This window comes from Gekko japonicus, unplaced genomic scaffold (genome assembly GCF_001447785.1).
Source record: "Gekko japonicus isolate JY-2015 unplaced genomic scaffold, Gekko_japonicus_V1.1 scaffold3437, whole genome shotgun sequence".
Lineage (NCBI taxonomy): Eukaryota > Metazoa > Chordata > Lepidosauria > Squamata > Gekkonidae > Gekko > Gekko japonicus.
The window spans coordinates 153,266-176,207 of NW_015174943.1; the positions used below are offsets into that span (position 1 = coordinate 153,266).

General features: G+C 48.0%; 1 protein-coding gene across 1 annotated transcript in view; it reads right to left on the reverse strand.

Moving 5' to 3' along the window:
- The window catches only part of LOC107122082 (zinc-binding protein A33-like), a 10,757-nt gene extending 2,142 nt beyond the window's left edge, over positions 1-8,615 (reverse strand). The window contains exons 1-5 of the mRNA XM_015425109.1: positions 8,125-8,615; positions 7,941-8,036; positions 4,864-5,097; positions 3,766-3,788; positions 1,884-2,011 (exon numbers count right to left, since the gene is read on the reverse strand). Of these exons, the coding sequence (XP_015280595.1) occupies positions 1,884-2,011; positions 3,766-3,788; positions 4,864-5,097; positions 7,941-8,036; positions 8,125-8,577 (934 nt within the window). The 5' untranslated portion in view covers positions 8,578-8,615. The remainder of the gene's footprint in view (positions 1-1,883; positions 2,012-3,765; positions 3,789-4,863; positions 5,098-7,940; positions 8,037-8,124) is intronic.
- Positions 8,616-22,942: the final 14,327 nt, after the last annotated feature.

Sequence of the window (22,942 nt, forward strand, 5' to 3'; positions counted from 1 at the left end):
TGAGCTGGAAGTGACATAGGCACGCCAGGGGGCGACACTCTGGTTTCTGGGCAAAACTCTATGGCAGAATTAGCATCTATCATAGGATTTTGCCCAAAAACCAGAGTGTGGACCCCCAACGTGCCTATGTCACTTACGGTTCACATAGGTCCATTGCATTTAATTTCCATGTTCTTCCCTGTTTGGGGGGCTAATTCCCCCCTGCTGGCCAGCTGGCCGCCGGTGGAGAGGTGGGACCCAAAAGCAGGGGACCTCTGCCTTCCCTCAGGGCAGGGGGAATCTGTCATCCCTATTGGAGCCACATACACAGAGGAAGCCCAACAATGGGGGAGAAGAGGGGTAACTGAAAAAAATACACTGGGAAAGAGAAGTGAGAGAATAAAACTAACTCTCTGGTGAAATCTTCCACTGAGACAACATTATTTTAACCTGCACAGCCAACTGGATCTCAAAAGTCCTATCAGAACCCCTGCTAGGCAAGAGGCCCACTTGGCTCCACCCAATTTATAAAAACACTTGGTGGGCTCCAGGAAAGTTGCTGGATAGCACTGCCATTCTCTCCTGGGAGGATACAGTACAGTGCTATGCTTGAAAACATGGCGGGAGTGTCCTCCTACTCTGGAAGCCCAACAATGGGGGAGAAGAGGGGTGACTGAAAAAAAATGCACTGGGAAAGAGAAGTGAGAGAATAAAACTAACTCTCTGGTGAAATCTTCCACTGAGACAACATTATTTTAACCTGCACAGCCAACTGGATCTCAAAAGTCCTATCAGAACCCCTGCTAGGCAAGAGGCCCACTTGGCTCCACCCAATTTATAAAAACACTTGGTGGGCACCAGGAAAGGTGCTGGGTAACACCTTAAGCACCCTTGTCTAAGTCACTTCCCAGGTCCCACCACAGGCTAGCCTGCAGCATGAAAGGCATTCAACCTGATCTGACACTCCCATTCAGTTTCAGAGGACAAAGGGTTCAGGCGGAGATAGCAAAACCACCATGTCCTTCCACTGATCATAAAGGCCAAAGGTTTAATCCCAGGAAGAGGCCCTTTCCCTTTGTTCCCTGTGAGTGAATCACTGATCAGGAGCGCTGAACAGCAGCCATTCTCTCCTGGGAGGATACAGGACAGTGCTATGCTTGAAAACATGGCGGGAGTGTCCTCCTCCTCCTCCGATAATGAATGTCCACAGCCTTCACTGGAGGGAACAATCAAGTGTTTATCTGTGTCGATTTACCCCAATGATGAAACCTCTGTGTACCTACCAGTACATGCAATTCTCTTCAACAAGGCCAACAGCTGCTCCCTCAGGGTGTTTCAGGTGAGGGCAATGGCACGGGGCCAGGAAGCTTACTCCCCCGCTCACTGCATGCTGCAGTCAGAAATCAGGTTTGTATACATCTGGGAGAAATGGAACTCCCAGCATACATCTCTTCAAAAGCCCTCAGTTACCACAAGGGCATTGTAATGCGTGAACTGGTCTTCCAGTTCAAAGGCCTACCCAGTCACAAAGCTCACCTTTGGCACCCAGTTTCTTAGTCTCTCAGTTTAATCTACCTCACAGTAGTCCTATTCACAAGTTGCAGCGATTGCATGCACAGTGTACACTTGGTTCTTCTTTATACGCATGTTTAACAGCTGAACATGCTACTGTAACCCCATATATGTTTAGATACTAGTCCCCCGTTTCATTCGTAAATTGAAAACAGACTGGATCTTTCTTCCAAAGAAGTGTAAGCGCATAACTCCAGGTCGTTCGTGTGTTCACTGTAATATGTTGAACGGGGAGAGGATTATTTTGAAGAGAAAATGAAGACAGAACCATACTATTCCTGGAGGAAGGCTGGGATAAACATAACATAGACAGATTCTCCCCCATTAAATACCTAGTTTGAAGGCTGAGTACAGAGCTGCACATGCCAGGTGCTGGATCGGGCCCTTGAATCTCCCCAGGCAGAGTTCTTTGCAGAGAACAGCAAAAGAGTCCTTAAGGTCTTCATTCCCTTCTGTCATTCTGGTAGAGAGGAATCAAAAGTCACAGTGTGTGAATCCTAGTCAGCAGAATGAGGCACATATAAGCATATGGAGCAGAGGTCCATCAGTGGCTATTAGCCACAAGGTATAGATAGGGGCTCTGGGGCAAGTGATGCTCTGTCTTCTTGGTGCTTGGGGGGGGGGGGCAACAGTGGGAGGGCTTCTAATGTCCTGGCCACACTGGTGGACCTCCTGATGGCACTGGTATTTCTAGCCACTGTGTGACACAGAATGTTGGACAGGATGGGCCTTTGGCCTGCTCCAACATTGGCGTCTCTTATGTTCTTACCGGAGACCTGAGGTAAGGACGTTGTTCATTTTTTCCCCCTGACAGCGAGTTGTGCTTAAATTGGTAGTTTTGTCCCACATCAATTCTAAAAGGGATGGAATAAATGATATACTCCCAGCATACGGAACTCCCAGCATACATCTGTTCAAAAGTCCTCACAGTTACCACAAGGACCTTGTAATGTGTGAACTGGCCTTTCCAGGTTAGCTTGCCAACTCTGGCTTGGAAAATTTCTGGAGATTTGGAAACTGCGCCTAAGAAAGGCAGAGGTCGGGGTGGAGAGAGAGTCCAGCAGGGATGTGATGCCACAGGGTTGACTCTACAACGCTTTCATTTCCGCTACCTGGTTTCTGTAGTCTGCAGATCAGTTCCAGTTCTGGGAGAACTCAAGGCACCACTAGGAAGAGGATAACCCTAATATATGTACATATTTTAAATCATACTTTAGTTGCATGATCAAACATAGTGTTATCAATGTTGAAAAGTGCTGTCAAGTCACGGCTGACTTAGGATGACCGTGTGGGGTTTTCAAGGCAAGAGATGATCTTTGGCTTAAGACCTCGGGTCAATGAAGCTAATAAATGAAATGGAAATGGGCAAGAGATGATCACAGGTGGTTTGCCCTGGCCTGCCTCCCTCTGCATCACTACCCTGGTATTCCTTGGCAGTCTCCCATCCAAGTAGTAGCCAGGGCTGACCTTGCTCAGCTTCTGAAATCTGATGAGATTGGGCTAGCCTGGGCTATCCAGGTCAGGGCATGTTTCTGCATACTAGATACTATAATAAATGTATTTCTCTGCTATTAATTTTTTAAATAGGAAATAATTCTCTGGTGAAAATTATGACACATCAAAATTGGCCAAAACGGAGAAGTGGAAGATAGAAAATACAGATACCAAAAGGGTGAAAATGGAACCTTTGCCCATTTCTATCATGAGGTGATACAATCAGCCACACAGCTTCAGGCTACAGGTCGGGAGGGCGACATTTTTTAGTGCTGCCCTATCATAAAAGCGCCTGCAAACAGAAATCGAGCCTCACAGGCAAAAGGCATTGGCTAACAGCATTCCGTGCGCCTTGGTGTTTAGTCATGCCGGCCACATGATCACGGAAACGTCTTTGGACAGCGCTGGCTCTTCGGCTTTGAAACAGAGATGAGCACCGCAACCCTAGAGTCGGACTCGACTGGCTTTCGAGCAAGGGAACCTTTACCTTTACCTTATCCTCAAAACCTCCTTTCCTGATTTACTAGCTTTCTGTTTGCAGGGAAACTGTTTTAATGTATGGCAGCAAATATATGATTCCTCCCCCAACTAGCCTGAAGTGGTACAGTCCCACCACCTGAGCTTGAAATTTCTATCACCTTAACCTGCTGTAGATGTATATTTGGTCCAAGGGACTCCAAGGGGGGGCAGATGTGAAAATAATATAACTTCTGTACTTACGTATGCAGGAAAGGCTGGATATCCTGGAGAAAAAGAGTAAGAATTAAATAAGCCAGGTCCCCTCCAAAACCAGATACATTCTCTCTTGCTGTCTAAAGGATCTACATCACCTTCTTTCCCAGCTGCATCCCTTCTGATCCTTGAGGATCCTTTCTATCCCTGACAATAAGTCCATGAACGGCTACTAGCCACGAGTAATATGGAGCAGCAAACCACTAAATACCAGCATCAGGGAAGGCCTCAGCCTCTCTGCTCTCCTTGTTTGCCCTCCAGGGCAACTGGTTGGCCACTGTGCGAAACAGGATGCTGGAGTAGATGGACCACTGGTCTCATCCAGTTGGGCTCTTCCCACTCACCAGACCCCACCCGAACTCTTCCTTCCTTAAACCCATCAAGTCTCATTCTGCACCCCAACACCGGCTCTAGGCTCTTTACTAGTCTTTCTCTGCAGAGTTCAAGAACCCAACCTTCTATTTGTTCCCTGAAATAAGACTCAATTCTCCTCCCAAAGACCACAGGTCTTCTCTATGCCACATACGGCCATTAGACCTACTTATCTCCTAGAATCCTTAATCATAGTAAACTGAAGTCTGAGTTGTATTGATACACACATACACACCCCGTCCCACTTTTCGTCCTGATTGAGGACTCAAAGCAGCTTTTCACACGGTCCCCTCCCCTTAATCCTCACGACCACCACTGTGTGTGAGGGTAGGTTTGGCTGAGAGGTGGTGACAAGCTCAGACTGAAAGGGTTGTGGGGCTTAAATTGTTAATGTTTCTTCATATAAAATAATCCTGAATTTAACAAACTGGATGTCAAGAAGGGATTTAGCCTACCTTTCTTTCTGAAAGGGTAACCTTCTATGTGCAGAGATTAATTATCATCATCTGAGCCTCTGCACTTGCTGTCTGAGGTTTACTACCACGGGGAGAACAGAACAAGGCCTTCGTTTTTCCTCTAACCCTGGGAACTGTGGAATCTGAATCCTTGTCCCTAGGCAAGCTATCATCAGCCGCATTCAACTCCTTTCCCAAAGATGGCCCTCCATCTTTGAATTCTTTCTTCAGACCTGTCAATGACCTGTCAAAGCCTTACCAGAAGGAACGCAGCTGGGTTCTTTCTTTCCATTAGAACCCTTCCCTGGCTCCTCAAATCCATGGCATAATTGAGCCCTTCTTGGATCTGGTGCAAACGGGTCTCCATGTCATTGTGGGCATCCTTTTCCTCCTTCTCTAGTTGGGCCAGCATCACATCTTTCCTCTGGTTCAGAAACTGCTGCAGTTCAGAGAACCTGGCCTCAATATTCACACGCAATGATGCAGCTGAGTCCTGGAACAGGCCAGTGAGAGGTGTGTGTGTATCTAGCATGTTTTTATCCTGTTCTCCTTCCACAGAGCTCAGGGCACAATACGGAGGTCTCTCCTTCATTTTATCTGCCTGTGTGGTAGGTCATCTGCGAGGGAGTGATGTGCCCAAGATCACTGTCACTGGCTGAAGGCGCTCACAGCCCTAATCTGACCCCCTAGAGCTCTTGCCTTGGGGTACAGCTCTGCTCAGCATCTGATATTGTTCTTGACAAATGGATTTATATTTTCACACTCTCCAATATCTCATGGTTCAAAAGAAGGATAAGTTTATTTGTTTTACTTCAATTATACCCCACAATGGGAACCTAAATGGCTTAGCACATTTTCCTTCTCCGTTTTATCCTCACAGATATCTGATGAAGGGAGCTTTGACTCCCGAAAACTTATACCATGGAAATGTTGCTGGTCTTCAAGGTGCTACTGGACTTGAATTTTATTCTACTCATGCAGACTTTGGACAAAGCCAAAGGGGCAAACTGAAGTGACTCATCAGGAATATGTAAGAGACTTAAAATGCAGGCTTTGTTATGCATATGATCTGGCCACCCAAGAAAGTGAAAAGCACCAGCAAGCAATGTTCCCTCTAAGCTGCGGAGTCTTGTGAGCCAAAATTCTACTTTCTGAGCTACTGGCATTAAAGTTGTGAGCAGCTGATTTGGCTGCTGCATAAATTAGTTTGCTCTGGAGCCATCCCTTCCTGAGCTATGACAAAAATGTGTGAGCTGGAGGCTAAAAAAATATGAGCTAGCTCACACTAACTCAGCTTAGAGGGAACACTGCCAGCAAGCCAACAGAAGAAGATGGGATGCTAAAGTCGTGAAATTGATCATTTCGACAGGTGACAGAGTTCTAGTATGTAATCTAAGCCCCCCCCCCCCCCCCCCCCCGGCGGCATGCTAAAATTAGCTGATAGGTGTGAACCGGTTGTACATATAGTTCTGGATCAACCTGAGGAAAATATTTCAATATATAGGGTGTAATTGGAAGATCGCAAAGGTGTTGTTTGAGCTTTGCACCAAGATACGCTGAGACCCTGTGGATTTATTTCCTCCTTTGAAGACATGCATGATATGGACATTCCAAAGGACCCCACTACCAGTGGGATGAGGCAGAAATCACATTAGACTCTAGGCTCCTTTCAGACCTCAATCCCTTAGCAAGGGAATTCACCCCAAACTCCTCTTCCGAAAGGGTTAAGGTAGCTTAAAATCTTTGCAAGAAAGAGCAAGGAAAAGAAAAAACAACAACGGTGCTACCAGAGTTATTAGCTGTGGTTCCTCCCAGTACAATGATTCCTGGGGAAATTAATGGTCTACCTCCTAGGCCCAAAAGAGTTAGAACTAAGCCCACGTGTTCTGAGCTTTTTAGTGGGGTCAACCAGAGTAAATTTCAACACGGTAATATCTAATTGTTTACCGTTTCATTATTCCATTAGTGCTAAATTTGTAGATATTGTTGAGATGATGACAGTATTTTAGCTGGGGAGATTGGAGGGGAAAGAGCAGCTAGTAATGGCCCTAGCTAGGAATGGAATGAGCCAGGAAGGGGTGGAGCCTCTAGAGGGGTGCAGAATGTGTGGAAAGCAGAGGAGGGAAGCCAGACTGCCCTGCTGGGGTGCTGGAACCTTCACCATAGGCTCTTAACACCTTGTTTAAGGTAACTCTGATTTGCATATGGAAACTGGTAAGGGAGGGAAACTTTTGTAATTTTAGAATTATTGTTTCAGGGCTGTGTTATCTAATGGGGAGTTCCTTTGAGACTCTCATCTTGGAATCCAGTGCATGGGAGGGTCCAGCTGGAAACTTTTTGGGCCAGCTACAAGAGACAAGAGATCGACTGCAAGGGAACCTTTACCTTTACAAGAGATGGACTGGGGGGTGGCAAGCTGTGAAGGAGGGAAAAGTAAATTGCTTGAACTTTAAAAGATCATTGTTGTGTTATGTTACTAAGGTCTATGTTTCTGTTACATGATGTTAAGTGAAAAGTAAAAATATTTATTGCCTTTGAATTATTGCAAGACTCCTTCCAAGTTCTGCCCCATAGAACCCACAAACTCAGGTTACACACTGGCTTTAAAAGTTTTTCAAAGCCTCGGTTTTTCCCTGTTCAGGTACATACTTCGATAGAACAAAGTTGGAGTCCAGTGGCACCTTTAAGACCAACACATTTTTATTCAAGGTATAAGCTTTCACGTGCAAGCACACTTCTTCAGATAATTAACTGTAGTGGCAAAGCAATGACCAAAAAGCATGGGCAACAATTTTATTCCAGCCTAAGCTGCTGGGAACTAAAGCTTGCTTCCTCAGATGCTGGGAGCACAGTCTCCCTTGGCGAAGGATTTCTGTAGGTGTGGCAAGAACAAAACAAAGAACCAGGCAACAAACAGCAGGTTCAAGGGGCTGAGACATGCAGGAAGCACTCAGGGTGGAATGTAATTCTGTTGCGTTCAAATCTATTTTCAGGTGGGGTAGCCCTTCTGGTCAGAAGCAGCAGAACAAAGTTTGGGTCCAGTGGCACCTTTATGACCAACCGAGTTTTATTCTGGGTATAAGCTTTAAGCCGGGTATAAGGACGGCGGAAAACAGGAGGGCCTGGCCAGATCTTGTCCATGGGGTCGCGAAGAGTCGGACTGGACTGTGCGACTGTTCAGAACAAAAGGACATGAAAGCGTATACTTTGAGTAAAACTTTGTTGGTCTTAAAGGTGCCACTGGACTCAAGTTCAAACCTCACCCAGGAAAAGCCAGAGGCCCTTCCACAAGGGATCCCCAGACAGTTAACACCCGCGATCACGAAGAAGCCTTACTCTCAAGGAAACCACGTGTCCCTCCTGGCAGCGTTCGCGCCCTTCTAGCGTCTCAACCCGGGCCTCCAGCGACTCCAACCACTGGGCCAGCTTCTCCTGGGCAAAGAAGAAGAGCTGGTGAGAGGAGGCTGACGGAGGCAGCCTGCCGCCCCCCTTCGCCAGGAGCGCTTGGCTGGCGACTCACCTTGCATTTCCGAGCCCCGTCCTGCAAGGAGCTGAAGCTGTGCCCGGCGTGGGCAGGCGAGCCGACACAGCGGTAACAGACGGGAGCCTCGTCGGCGAGGCAGAAGAGCCCCAGGCTGTCGCCGTGCGCCTCGCAGCAGCGCCTCCCGTCCTCCTCCTCTCCCCCTTCGCCTGCCTCCTGCTCCGCCTCCCGCCCGGCGCTGCCGCTGCCTTCTGCCTCCCGCTGTGCCTGCCGGGCTCTCTGGGCTAAGCTCCTCAGCAGCCGACTCGGCGTGTACTTCCCGCCGGGACAAGGCGCCCTGCAGTCAGGGCAACTGGCCGCTCCCGCTTGGCTCTGCCAGGAGGAGGCGATGCAGGCCTGGCAGAAGCAGTGGCCGCAGGCGAGCAGCACCGGCTCGGTGAAGAGCTCCAGGCAGACGGAGCACGTCAAGTCTGGGTGGAAGGCCTCGGCCATGGCTGCTCGGGGCTGCCCGCTGTCGGAGACGAAGGAGGCCGCTTTCACTTTCGTTTCTCTTTGGTTCCGCGCGGAGGTCGGACTCGGAGAAAGCCACGCCTCGAGGCGAGGGACGAGGAGGGAGGGGTCGGGAGCCCGTTCCCGTGAACAAGGATGAGGCTCTAGGTCGGGAACTGTCTGATTTGATGTTGATAGATTCAGGTGGGGTGGCCGTGTTGGCCTGAAACGGCAAAGCAAAGTTGGAGTCAGTGGGACCTTTAAGACCCACATGCGCACGGAATCTCATACCCGGAATAAAACTTTGTTGGTCTTAAAGGTCCCACTGGACTCAACCTTTGTTCTGCCTCATGATGTCACCAATGCATAACAAAAGGCCATCTGTCACCGTTCACAAGCACCGCATTCGGACTTCTTGCTTAGTTATTCATTAGGATAATTAATGCACTCGATTTATTGTTGTTCAGTCTCACAGTCCAGTCCGCGACCCCATGGACCAGTTCATGCCAGGCCTTCCGGTCTTCCACTGTCCTCTGAAGTTTGCTCAATTTCATGTTCGTTGCATCTATGGCACTGTCTAACCACCTCATCCTTTGCCATCTCATCCTTTGAAGGATGATGGGGAAATGGCTGAGAAGCTAAATGCATTTTTTTCCTCCGTCTTCACTGTGGAAGATGAGAAGTGCTTGCCCACTCCAGAACCGCTGATTTCAGGAGGGGTGTTGAAAGACCTGAGTCAGATTGAGGTGACGAGAGAGGAGGTCCTAAAACTGATAGACAACTTAAAAACTGAAAAATCACCAGGCCCAAATGGCATACATCCGAGAGTTCTGAAATAACTCCAATGTGAACTTGTAGATCTCCTGACAAAGATATGTAATCTTTCCTTAAAATCTGCCTCCATTCCTGAGGATTGGAAGGTAGCTAATGTCACTCCCATCTTTAAAAAGGGTTCCAGAGGAGATCCGGGAAATTACAGGCCAGTCAGTCTGACGTCGATACCGGGTAAATTGGTGGAAACCATTATTAAGGAAAGAATTAGTAGGCACATAGATGAACAAAACCTATTGAGGCAGACTCAGCACGGTTTCTGTAAGGGAAGATCTTGTCTCACTAACCTGTTAGTGTTCTTTGAGGGGGTGAACAAACATGTGGACAAGGGGGATCCAATAGATATTATTTACCTTGACTTCCAGAAAGCTTTTGATAAAGTTCCTCATCAAAGGCTCCTAAGTAAGCTCAAAAATCATGGGATAGAAGGACAAGTCCTTTTATGGATCAAAAACTGGCTAGTTCATAGAAAACAGAGAGTGAGTGTAGGTGGGCAATTTTCTCAGTGGAGGGTGGTAAGCAGTGGGGTACCGCAGGGATCAGTACTTGGTCCACTGCTTTTTAACTTGTTCATTAATGATTTGGAGATGGGAGTAAGCAGTGAAGTGGCTAAATTTGCGGATGATACAAAGTTGTTCAGGGTGGTGAAAACCAGTGAGGATTGTGAGGCACTCCAAGGGGATCTGTCAAGGATGGGCGAGTGGGCGTCAACATGGCAAATGGGGTTCAATGTGGCCAAGTGCAAGGTGATGCACATTGGAGCCAAAAATCCTAAATATAAATACACATTGATGGGGTCTGAACTGGCAGAGACTGAGCAAGAGAGAGATCTTGGAGTTGTAGTGGATAACTCACTGAAAATGTCGAGACAGTGTGTGACTGCAATAAAGAAGGCCAATGCTATGCTGGGGATTATTAGGAAGGGTATTGAAAACAGATCAGCCAATATAATAATGCCCCTATATAAATCAATGGTGAGACCTCATTTGGAATACTGTGTGCAGTTCTGGGCACCACACCTTAAAAAGGATATTATAGCTTTGGAAAAAGTGCAGAAAAGGGCAACTCGAATGATAAAAGGGTTGGAACACTTTCCCTATGAGGAAAGGTTAAAGCGCTTAGGGCTCTTTAGCTTGGAGAAAAGACGACTGAGGGGTGACATGATCGAGGTTTATAAGATTATGCATGGGAAAGAGCAGGTAAAGAAAGAGGTACTTTTCTCCCTTTCTCACAATACAAGAACTCGTGGGCACTCCATGAAACTGCAGAGCGGTCGGGTTAGAACGGATAAAAGGAAGTACTTCTTCACCCAAAGAGTGATTAACACATGGAATTCACTGCCACAGGAAGTGGTGGGTGCTACAAGCATGGACGGCTTCAAAAGGGAATTAGATAAGCATATGGAGCAGAGGTCCATCAGTGGCTATTAGCCACAAGGTATAGCTAGGGGCTCTGGGGCAAGTGATGCTCTGTCTTCTTGGTGCTTGGGGGGGGGGTCAACAGTGGGAGGGCTTCTAATGTCCTGGCCCCACTGCTGGACCTCCTGATGGCACTGGTATTTCTGGCCACTGTGTGACACAGAGTGTTGGACTGGATGGGCCTTTGGCCTGATCCAACATTGGCGTCTCTTATGTTCTTATGTTCTTATCTGTCCCAGTCTTCTTTGACCTTCAATCTTTCCCAGCATCAGGGTCTTCTCCAGTGAGTGCTCCCTTCTCATTTGGTGGCCAAAGTATTTGAGCTTCAGTTTCATTATTTGGCCTTCCAGGGAACAGTCAGGGTTGATTTCTTTTAGGATTGACTGATTTGATCTTCTTGCAGTCCAAGGGACTCTCAAGAGTCTTCTCCAGCACCATAGTTCAAAAGAATCTATTCTTCGGCGCTCGGCCTTCCTTATAGTCCAACTCTTGCAGCCATACATGACTACTGGGAATACCATTGCTTTGACCATGCGGACTTTTGTTGGCAGGGTGATGTCTCTACTTTTTATCATGCTGTTTAGGTTCGCCATCACTTTCCTCCCAAGGAGAAGGCGTCTTTTAATTTCATGGCTGCTGTCACAGTCTGCGGTGATCTGGGATCCCAGGAACTTGAAGTCTGTCACTACTTCCATGACTTCCCTTTCTATTTGCCAAGGAATGATCGGGCCGGATGCCATGATCTTAGTTTTTTTGATGTTGAGCTTCAAGCCCACTTTTGCGCTCTCCTCTTTCACACAGAGCAAGAGGCTCTTTAGGTTCTCTTCACTTTCTGCACTCAATGGAGCTGCCTATTTATTTATTGGATTTATAACCCGCCCTCCCCAATGGGCTCAGGGCGGCTAACAGACGAGGCACGCATGCCAAGAGTAATACAGTTAAAAACAGAATAAAACAATCATATTATACAGTGCAATAAAGTGCAGGTGCTCTGGTTGTCACAAAAGTCCTTAATAGAAAGATGTGGTTCTGGTAAAGATGGTCCCAGAACAATGAAGTAACAAAGGCCTGGAGGAAAATGTTGGGTCCCTTTCACTGAGGCTCCAATGTGTAGAAATAGGAAACAGAAGCTTTTCACAGTAAAGCAGTTAGCAACATTTAGTTGCCCATGTTCAAGACAGAGAGAGGCTGATCTATAAAACTGATTATTCCCTTCCCTGGGGAAGTGCTGACAACTGTAGTTCTCTTGGAAGTTTCGTCAAGCTACCATTTCCGGGTTTCTCCAGAAACGCACTTAAAACCGTGTCTTGACTCTTTCCGAAGTTTTGCCACTTATAGCACGTGTGTGACAGGAGTCTCTGGCCAAAGGAGGGCAGAGAAGAGATGGGATTTATTGGTATAGGGGTGCTGTTGATGACTGGCAACCAGCAGAAGAATAGGAGGAGAGGGCTTGGGGGCATTGTCACGGTGATGGTGTGATGTTATTTCTAGGTCAAAGCAGGAAGTGACATCGCATGTCTTTAAGATAGTGGCTGAGTCCTAGAGCGCCATGACTTCACTTCCAGGTTTAGGCTGGAAACAGTGTCATGCTGTTGCTGTGATGGCAATTGTAAAATGGTTATTACTCCCAAAGGCCTACTGGGCTGTGGTGGGAGCTGGCAGCTTGCGGCAGGATTGGGTGGGAAGTTGGTATGCTCAGTAATGCAGAGCCAAGGCCATAGCTGATGCTGCAGGCAACAGGCAGCTACTGAGTGCCTTGTGTTACCCGAACCGGTCCAAAGACGGTTCCGGGAGCCTGGATCAACCCTGTTTACAGAGGCGGGCGGTGCGTGAGTTCTAACCCGTGTATCCAGAGGTCGGATTGGCGTCTGAAAGCTCGCTATTTCAGGAAGTCAGACAACACACTAGGTTTATGAATAAATGTTGCCTTTTTACTAAAGCAGTTTCTTCAGACATACAAAACAGATACATACAAGATTCGCACAAGCTCCTTAGTTACAATAGAATATAGAAACAATTAAAGCATGGAAAATAACAAAAGCATCAAATAAGGGGGATGACTTTACAGGGGTGCAGTCATACTTATCTGAGGTCCAGCTGAGAAGAAATCTCCTCGTAGCGGAACAGGGGGCAGGTTAAGGATCAGCGGGTGAACCCTAAAAGCACACGCGCCCGACTAGCCAAGCCACGTGCGGGTTCTAAAACTCACCCACAGCACTTAAGCTGCAAGGTAGGGGAGGGGGGGGGTGTTGACCAGAAGAAGAAGAAGAGAGAGAGAGAGAGAAACAATGGCTGTTTCTCCTTTTATCAGCTATGTTCTGGGCATGGCCTTGCCTGCCATAAACCTTCAGGGTCCGTCCTCTATTCTATGGCTATAGGCCCAAGAGGGGGGTGACGTCCTAATGACGAGGAAGGGGCAGTATGCAGATATTCTATCCTACATCAAAGCGGGGCCATGTGGTGAGGTATGAACCTCCGTTTCCATTGGCAACCTTTGATTGCTGAGATGTTGCTGGTCCAGAGTCATAACCAGTGTTGTCTTTTCGATGCCAAACCAGATAACAAGAGAGGGAGTTGGTGCTTTCCCACCATCCATCAGTGGTGGGTCACGCCTGTTGCTTCTCCAAATGTCTCCTTGTGCACATTGGAGGTGACCTCCTCTGACCAGAGGCCCCCATAGAAATTCCAGGGATGCATGTGCTCTGGGGCAGGCATCTCAGCAATGCCCATCTGTGGGCAGCATGAGGTGAAAGGCCAGCCATTCAGGCACATATCAGCAAACACACATAACAGTGAGCCCTGCGTCCCAAAGGCACAGATACATAGACATTTGAGCAATACTTCATAAGCACAGTACAGACAAAATGCAAATACAAGCACACATAGTAACATTTGCCAGAGAGACCAAAACATGGACAGGGTCACGGTCTCTTCCAGGGTTCACAAGCCTTGTCTTTAATGAAAGCTATTTCTGGGTAATGAAAAATATCCTGAGCTACTCCCCCCCACCCCCGGTGTGCTACCAGGTTTTTGTTTTTAGTTTTTAGAAACAGACCATGGACTAGTAAGAGCGTAAGAAATGAAGGAAAGCAGCACAGAGGGTCTCCATACTACAAAGATCAAGTTCACCTGGAGGGACTGGCAGCTTGGTAAGGTGGATGCCATAGTATACCATAGAATTTAGTAGGGTTGCCAACCTCCAGGTGGGGCCTAGGGATCTCCCACTTTCACAACTGATCTCCAGCTGACAAAGATCAGCCCCCCTGGAGAAGATGGCTGCTTCGGAGGGTGAACTCTATGGCCTTGTACCATGCTGAGGCCCCTCCCCTCCCCAAACCCCACCCTCTCCCGGATCCACCCCCAAAGTCTCCAGGTATTTTCCAACCCAGACCTGGCAACCCTAGAATTTAGGTATACTGTGTTGTAATCATGGCCCTATTTAGATGCGTGACTTGATATGGTTCAGGATATAAAGGCACTCAGCGTTAGTTTCAAGGCTGAATGATCTTTACAAGATCCATGACTTTCACTTGGGAAGGTACTGCCGTTGTTCACCTGTATTGGTCAGCATATTGTTTCACCGAGAGCTTTACCTTCTTATCACTTTAGTGTACAGATGCCTCTTTGCATGGGGCATCAATTCGGGGCCATTTTGTCCATATCTGTCCATAACAGTTCCTGGTGTCATGTCAGTGGAACAATGAAGAGTTGTTCGATAACTGCAGAGAAACATGTATAGTTCTTGCTTCACAATGACGCCTTCTGCTGCAGCAATCCATAAAAGCTTCTTGAGTGTTTGCCTAAATCTCCGTTTCATAAGAACATAAGAGAAGCCAATGTTGGATCAGGCCAAAGGCCCATCCAGTCCAACACGCTGTCACACAGTGGCCAAAAATACCAGGTGCCATCAAGAGGTCCACCAGTGGGGCCAGGACACTAGAAGCCCTCCCACTGTTGCCCCCCCCAAGCACCAAGAAGACAGAGCATCACTTGCCCCAGTCTGAGAGTTCCTATCTATAGTAAAGGTAAAGGTTCCCTTGCTCGAAAGCCAGTCGAATCCGACTCTAGGGTTGCGGTGCTCATCTCCGTTTCAAAGCCAAAGAGCCAGCGCTGTCCGAAGATGTTTCCGTGGTCATGTGGCCGGCATGACTAAACATCAAGGCGCATGGAACGCTGTTACCTTCCCACTGAAGTGGTACCTATTTATCTACTTGCAATTTCTTGCTTTTGAACTGATAGGTTGGCAGGAGCTGGAACTAGAGACGGGAGCTCACTCCATCATGTGGCACCCGTGTCTCGAACTGCTGAACTACTGACCTTCCACAGCCTGCAGTTCAGCGTCTTAACCACTTGAGCCACCGCAGCTCCTATCTATAGCTAAGAGCCACTGATGGACCTCTGCTCCATATGCTTATCTAATTCCCTCTTGAAGCTGTCCATGCTTGTAGCTGCCACCACCTCCTGTGGCAGTGAATTCCATGTGTTAATCACTCTTTGGGTGAAGAAGTACCAGCAGCTGCATGTGGAGTAGTGGGGAATCAAACCCGATTCTCTCAGATTCCAACTGGCTCTCCTTGGAGCAGAATAACAGGATCTTGCCCTACAGAGATGGCTATGAATAGGATGTTTTACCAGGGAAAAGATGACAGAGACCTGATTTAAATACTTAAAAAGGAATATGAAGTTTATGGAGGAATTTGGTGTAAAAGTGTTGATGACTTATTCTGAGCAAATACTAGCAGTACTAAATCAAAGCACAGACAAATAACACGTTCCAAGTCCTAACTAACAACATAACAGCAATAGCTAAACATTGAGCAGAGCTACTTCAATTTGGAGCAGTAGTTACCATTAAGCTAAAGGTGGAAATGGGAAAATAGGATAGACAAGACGTGGGTTCCATTGGGACAGAGGTGTCCGGTCTTTCAGATGTGAGGCATAAATAGCAGAAAGGAGCAAAAGGCCAGCTCTCTGTGTAGCCGGAACTGTTTAGACCAGATTCTGTAGGTGGATGGGGGAGTAGAACACCCTGTTCCATCAGGTGGGAATGGCGGGCTCAGAGGAGTGTGGCTGGGAAAATGCTGCTGATGTGAGTGGGGCCAGGAAAGGTCTGGACTTCCCTATTCACATGGTAGCTACCCCATCTTTGCTATGATCTTTACTGAGAGCCATCATGGTGTAGTGGTGAAGAATACTGGGCTGTAATCTGGAGAGGCAGATTTCATTCCCCACTCCTCCTCCACATGGAGTCTGCTGGGTGACCTTGGGCCAGTCACAGTTCCCTCAGAAGTCTCTCAGCCCCACCTGCCTCACAAGGTGCCTGTTGTGGGGAGAGGAAGGGAAGGTGATTGTAAGCCGCTTTGAGACTCCTCAAGGTGGAGAAAAGCAGGCTATAAAAACCAACCCTTCTTCTTCACCTTCATGAAAAAAACAATATTATGAAGGTTTTGTAACCCATGCAGAAAAACCAGAAGAATACCACAAGGTACACAGGTGTACTGTGAAATTATGTGGTTAAATAAAGCCCCTTTCTCCCACCAACTCCAGCTGACAGATCCGTGTCCCTAGCCTCTACCAACCCACCTCTCCGCTACAGATGGGTGGGAGGACAGACAGCAGACATTGAGGAATGGATTTTATATGGGGGACTGCAAGAAATAAGAATGAGTGGAATGAGAACTGTTCCTTCAGAATGGAGATTTATGGGAGGTTCTTCCTAATGGGCAGTGGTCCTTGTGGCGGGCTGCTACTTGGCAATGATCTGCCCAGTGGGCTGGGACAGCCCCTTGGGCCCAGCAGCAGGACTCACATGAGGAGAAGGGTGGGACCAGAGGCAAGAGGGTGCAGCCATGGTAGCTTCAGCCACAGGGCAGGTTTGGCAGTCTTCCACAGGGAGGGTCAGAAGGCAAAGGGGTAGCAGGTGAGCCTGGGCAAGAGGGCAATAGCTAGATTGGTGATGCGGTTAAGTGCGCAGACTCTAATCGGGGAGAACTGGGTTTGATTCCCCACTCCTCCGCTTGCAGCTGCTGGATGACCTTGGGCAAGCCATAGTTGAGTCAGAGCTGTTCTTGAAAAGCAGATATCGAAAGAGCTTTCTCAGCCTCACCTACCTCACGCGGTGTCTGTTGCGTGGAGAGGAAGGGAAAGGGATTGTAAGCCGCTCTGAGACTCCGAGTGAAGGGCAGGGTATGAATCCAATCTCCTCTTCTTTTTCTTCGTCTGGGCCCAAGTGGTTTAAGACAGAGTGTGGATATAGAGAACAGAAGCTGGTTAAGGCACAGGGAGCAGAAAAGACGATATATCAGAGGTGTTGAACTCACTTGTTCCGAGGGCCAGATCTGACATAAATGTCACTTCATCAGGCCGGGCCATGTGTGCCATAAAACATAATGCCAGGCACTGAAGATATAAATTGTATAAAGGACAGCAGCTGGTAAGCTCCGAGTTCGTGTATCCTCACTGCAAGGCCTCATGGGCTGGGAGGGGGGTGCAAACAAAAACCCACGTGGATGGATTGGAGAGCCAGTGGTGCAGCCCTGGGCAGACGCTCCCACGCTGGTTGGCTGCTGCAGACAAGGTGGTTCCACCATGCTGAAGCCACAATCAGAGTGGCTCCACCCCCTCCCCCCTCCCGAGCAGCCTCCTGTTCCTTCCCTTGCACTAGTTGCTCGCGGGCTGCATAAGAGCCCTAGACGGGCCGGTTCCAGCCCCCAGGCCTTATGTTTGACACCTCTGGGTAGGGTTACCAAATGAGCCCGGGGGGCGGGTAACCCCCCGCTTTGGAGCCCCCGATCCCCGCCCTGGCGAGATCGGGGTCCGGGGGAATCCCGCCCCCGAAGCTGCGTCACCGGAGGTGACGTAGCCACGTTGCCGACGTTGGGGGTGTGGCTGAGCTCGTCGGGGGGAAAACCATATGTTCCCCCCCCGACGAGCTCAGCCACGCCCCCAACGTCGGCAACGTCTGACGTAACTTCTGGTGACATCGCGGCGCGCGCGCGCGCTTTCCGGAAACTCCCGGACGGGACGGAGGCTACCCCGCCGGTGAGTTGAAAAAATTTGGCAACCCTACCTCTGGGGTAGACCATAACACAAGGACTAGGTGGAGAGCTGGGGCTATAAATAATCAGGAAGAGGAAAGGTAAGAAGGCACAGAAGAAGAAAGCAGGCCAAGCCAGCTGCTGGAGGAGGAGGAGGAGGTAGACAACAACAACAACAGCAACAACCACAACCACTCTGCTGCTGCTGCTGCCAGCACCACAACCACCACCCCCAGAGAGGAAGAAGAGTTGTCTCAGGGAGGTTCCTAGGCATCAAGGCAGGCCACAGTATTCTGCGGTGTAATGTATTGTAACCCCGAGGTGGGCAAAGAGAACCACACTTTCAGGTGCCTGGAGAAGTCAACTCTTTTCACAGTGATTGTGATTGTGAAATGAATGATTCATAGTTGAGTCAGAGCTGTTCTTGATTCATTCATTTACTTGTTTATGTTTTTTACTTATTTATTGGTTGATTTAAAACATTTATTTTGCACCCTTTCTCAGCTGTGGAACTCAAAGTCGCTTATATTATAAATAAATCATTATAAAAACACAATAAAAGCCAGAACGGTAAAATGTATAAAAGTCTCATTTTAAAACTTCAGTTACAGGCCTGGGGTGTGCCCCCAAAGGTTCAGGTTAGCTTGGTAATGAGAGAAACTTAGGTAATATTAAAAATATATATATATCAATCTCCTTTGGTAGCGTGATTTTAGGCATTGGTTTTAACCACAAACCTGGGTTCCAGGCCAGTAACTCATTCCAGTTACTTTAAAACAGAATCAAAGTTTTATTTACAAAAATATAATACATATATAAAAACATAAAAGGGAAAGGATGTGTACACTTAAACAAAGACAGGCATAACAAACCTAACTCTCTAGCCACTAACACTGACCCTATGCAGTAGTCTTCCCAGGAGCACTGATGCAGATGCAGAAATTACTGAACAGAGTGGCTACCGCCACTGCCCGCCGACTCCTCCTCCTCCAGGCCCACAAATCCTTTGTGCAGCCATCCCATCCTCTGTGCTTTCTCCTCGCCTCTCTTATCTTCTCTCTCCCTGTGGTTCCTGACTCCTGATTTTATCCTAGCTCAGCTGTCAAATTTGTGATTGACTTGACCAATCACAGGCCTCAGTCACTTGATCTAGATCTTGAACTGTCAAGATGGTAAGATGCCAGGGAGTTGTTTTGACAGCGCACAGCTGGCGACTATCAAGCTAACTGCTAACTAACTGCAGGTGCTCCTCAGTATGACACCTTGTAGCTTGGAAACTATCCAGATAGAACTTAGGGCTTAACAATTACACAGAAAAATGCAAAGACTTAGATCCTGAGGACCCACTTTCATGACACTGCTAAATCAATCAAAGGCTAAATCAATTAAAATGCAGTCCTAAGTAAGATTGTCTTCAGCTGCCTCCTCAAGATTGAAAGTCAGGGGACCAGGTGCACTTCCCTGGGGAGGTTGTTCCGTAATTATGGGGCTGCGAAGAGAAGGCCCTCCCTTACATACCCACCAAACAAGGATCTTGAATTGGTGAGACAGTCAGGAGGGCATCTCACTGTGATTTCAGTTCCTCGGCAGGAACGTAAGGGAGAAGAAGGTCCTTCAGATGCTTCAGTCCCCAGCCACGTAGGGCTTTAAAGGTCAAGACTAACACCTTGAATTGGGCTTGGACATGGATCAGCAGCCAGCATAGTTGCTGTAGTATTGGAGTCACATCAGGCCCGTACCCACGGGGGTGCCTGTGAGTAGGAAGGGGACTTGAGGAGAATAGCCCATTGGCACTAGGGGTTAAGGGGCAGCTCAGGGGGTTATTGTCCTCCTCCTGCTGCTAGCTAGCCAACAGAGCCAGGTTATGTCTGTAAAATCTCGAGGGGGGCCTCCCAGCTCCTTCAGCAATGCTTGCCAGACATCCTGGATCTTCTGGGGGTAGGCTTTGATTGTAGAGCAATGCACAGTGCTTCAGAGAGAATACCCAGACACAAATCCTGACCTTCCTTTATTCTTTCCAAACTACCCACAGGTGTTGCTCCCCCCTATTTTTACCTATCAACTCTTTCATGGCCATGTCCCTCCTCCTCTATATTTTCCCTAACAACAACACCCCTGTGATGTAGTCAGCTCTGTGGTACTAAACTGACCCCTTTAGGGCCCTCCTATCAAAAATTTTCAGGGTACAGGGCTGGGTCACATGCTCCCAATTCCTGGCCTGAACCAGCAGTCTACCCTCACCATTCTGCATTACATGAAGCTTCCAAACACTCTTTGAGGGCAGCCCCAAGTGAAGCACTTTGCAGTAATCCAGGCTAGCTCTGACCCAGGAATGGATGCAGCTGATGCACTAGTTGGAGCTGTGTAAATGCACTCTGAGCCATACCAGCCATGTGGTTTTCTAAGGCGAAAGCTGTGTCAAGCATGTACTTTACCTTTCAAAAAGATATAGAAACCTTGTCCGTATATGTACTCCTCTGTTTTCTTCTCCTCCATTGCAGAAAATAAGATATACATGTATGGCTGTTTTTCAAAAAAGAACTGTCCTTCAAAACAAACTAGAAAAATAAAACGAACCTCCTCTTACATGCTGAATGCTGTGATACGGATTTCTGTAATGGACCGCAACCTTGGTGACCTGAGAGTGAAACCAAAGTGCCAAATTCTACAGGCTTTCTGGAGAGCCCTCAAGACCTGGTCCTCACCTACCACCCTGCCAAAATCCTCTATGTATGGCATTCCATTCTTTGGCTTTTTGGGCACTTGAAGAGCTGGGCAGTGTAAGCAAAAATAAACCTGTTCCATAACATTCCAGCCGGATCTCTGTTGTGTTCTCTCAGCAAAGAATGCCTTTGTAGGGAAGATGGAGAAAAGCACTTTTTGTTGTTCAGTCGCACAGTCGAGTCTGACTCTTCGCGACCCCATGGACAAGATCATGCCAGGCCCTCCTGTCTTCCGCCGTCCTCTGAAGTTTGCTCAATAGTACTAGGGAGTAGGAGAAGGATAAGAAGGGTCGGGGCAGGCTGTTAAATCAAACAGGACCAAGTTATCTTCTCTGCGGGGTGTGTGTGTGTGGTACAGGGCTAGGGAGCGGGGGGGCACCCGTCCCTTGTGTAGCGGCGGCGAAACGGTGAACAGCGGCAGCGGAAAGAATACGGTGGCGGCTGGCAAGGCGAAAGGCGAACGAAGGAGGCCGGACCAACAAGCATGGAGGCGGAGAGACGCAGGCCGGAGCCTACTTAGACAGAGGCCGCGAGCATGCGCGGAAGTGCGAGTGGTCCAGGCCCGGAAATGAATTTGCAACAGCCGGAAGGAGGAACCTCAAAGACCAGCGCTGGAGTGGACGCCGCCAGACTACCTCCCGCAAAGCAGTAACAATGAAGACCCACTACACAGAAAGGGTGCCTTGTAGGCTTGTCACGTCCCCTACATGTATGTGACCCTAGGTTTAGGATTGTATGAATTGGAACATGTAAGCCGCTCAGAGCCCTTAGGGGGTGAGCGGGATACAAATTGAAATATAAATAAAATAAATAAATAGGGAGGTGAATGTGAAAAGGTCGGTCTTAGTATCTGAGACAGACTTGCCAACTCTGGGAAATTTTGGGCTAGTGCCTGGGGAGGGGAGGGCTTAGAGAGCAGAGGGGCCTCAGTGGGGATGGCAATGAATTCCCCCTCTGAAGCTGCTGCTTTCCTCCTGGTTAACTGATCTCTGTACCCTGGGGATCAAGTGTAATTCCAGGAGGAATCAAGGCCACACCCGGAGATTGATAACCAGGGCTTTTTTGTAGAAAAAGCCCAGCAGGAACTCATTAGCATAATAGGCCACACCCAACAGAAAAAACTCATCAGCATATTAGGCCACACGCCATGTTACCAGAAGTGTGATCATCCAGCCACACCCACTTTTCACTTCTTTTTCGTTTACCTTGTTTTGTTATCAAAACCCAGGGCTGTTTTTGTAGCAGGAACTCCTTTGCATGTGTGAGGTATCCTACTCACTCAGGTAAAGGGGACCTTTATGACTTCTGTCACCCTTTTTACCTTTTACCTCAGGAGCCCAAACCTTTCCTGACAGATATAAAAGAACGGCACTGATAGTGTGGTTTCAAATAAAATAAGAATGAAGATTTATTATTTACAAAAGGCAGGGAAAGGGGAAACTGGTTTTAAAGGTTTTATATGTACCAAACAGTTGGCAACCAGAAAGTTCCCAATATGAACACTATTAACACTGTGGAAGGCTTCTTAAAATTCAGGCAGAAATAATACAAACAATAAACCCTATAAAATGTTTCTTTAAAATAGGCTGTTATAATGCTAGAGAACATATACAATAACTAAACCAGGGTTCCCTTGACTTGACAACCCTTCTAAATACTGGGAGAGACTTAATGATGTTGTTTGGCTGGTTCAAAAATACTTCTCCCCCCCACACACACTCACAGTGAAGTCTGACTGGGCTTTGAATCCCCAACTAGTCCCACCTTAGACTCTTCTCCCTTAAGCACCCTGAGGAAACTGGAAATGATATACACCTGAGGGTCCTTTCTCTGACCACTCACTCTCAGGTACCCAGTTCCCCCCTTCGTGCTGGAGATCTGTCTGTTCCTTGGACTTTCCCCTCGATAACAGAACTACCGTCCTTCCCTGTGTGTGATGGTGTTTTTCTTTTAAACAGAGGTCTGCCCTTTGACTCTGGCAAAACCCCTCAGCAGAATCTTATCTGTCCCTCTGCTCTGTGACACCCTGTCGCTGGTGCCACAGACTGAGGGTTTTCCCTCAGAGGGAAGCCACTAAAAGCCCCTTCTCAATAATAACTCTCTCTCAGAACAGCTATATGCTCTCTCTCTTCAAGCTCCAAGACTTGCACTGACCAACTGACGAGATCTTTCCCCCTCAGAGCCCCCTTCTGGATACCTTCTGTTGTCATGGAGGTGACTCACAAATCGGAGTGAGCCACTACCTACTCTCAGACTGTTTTTACATAGTTCATCACAGCATGTTAGGCCACCCCCCCCCCCTTGTCATGAGCCCCAGAGGGGTCTTTGGATTTCGCCGCCACCACCCTGGACTTTCGGG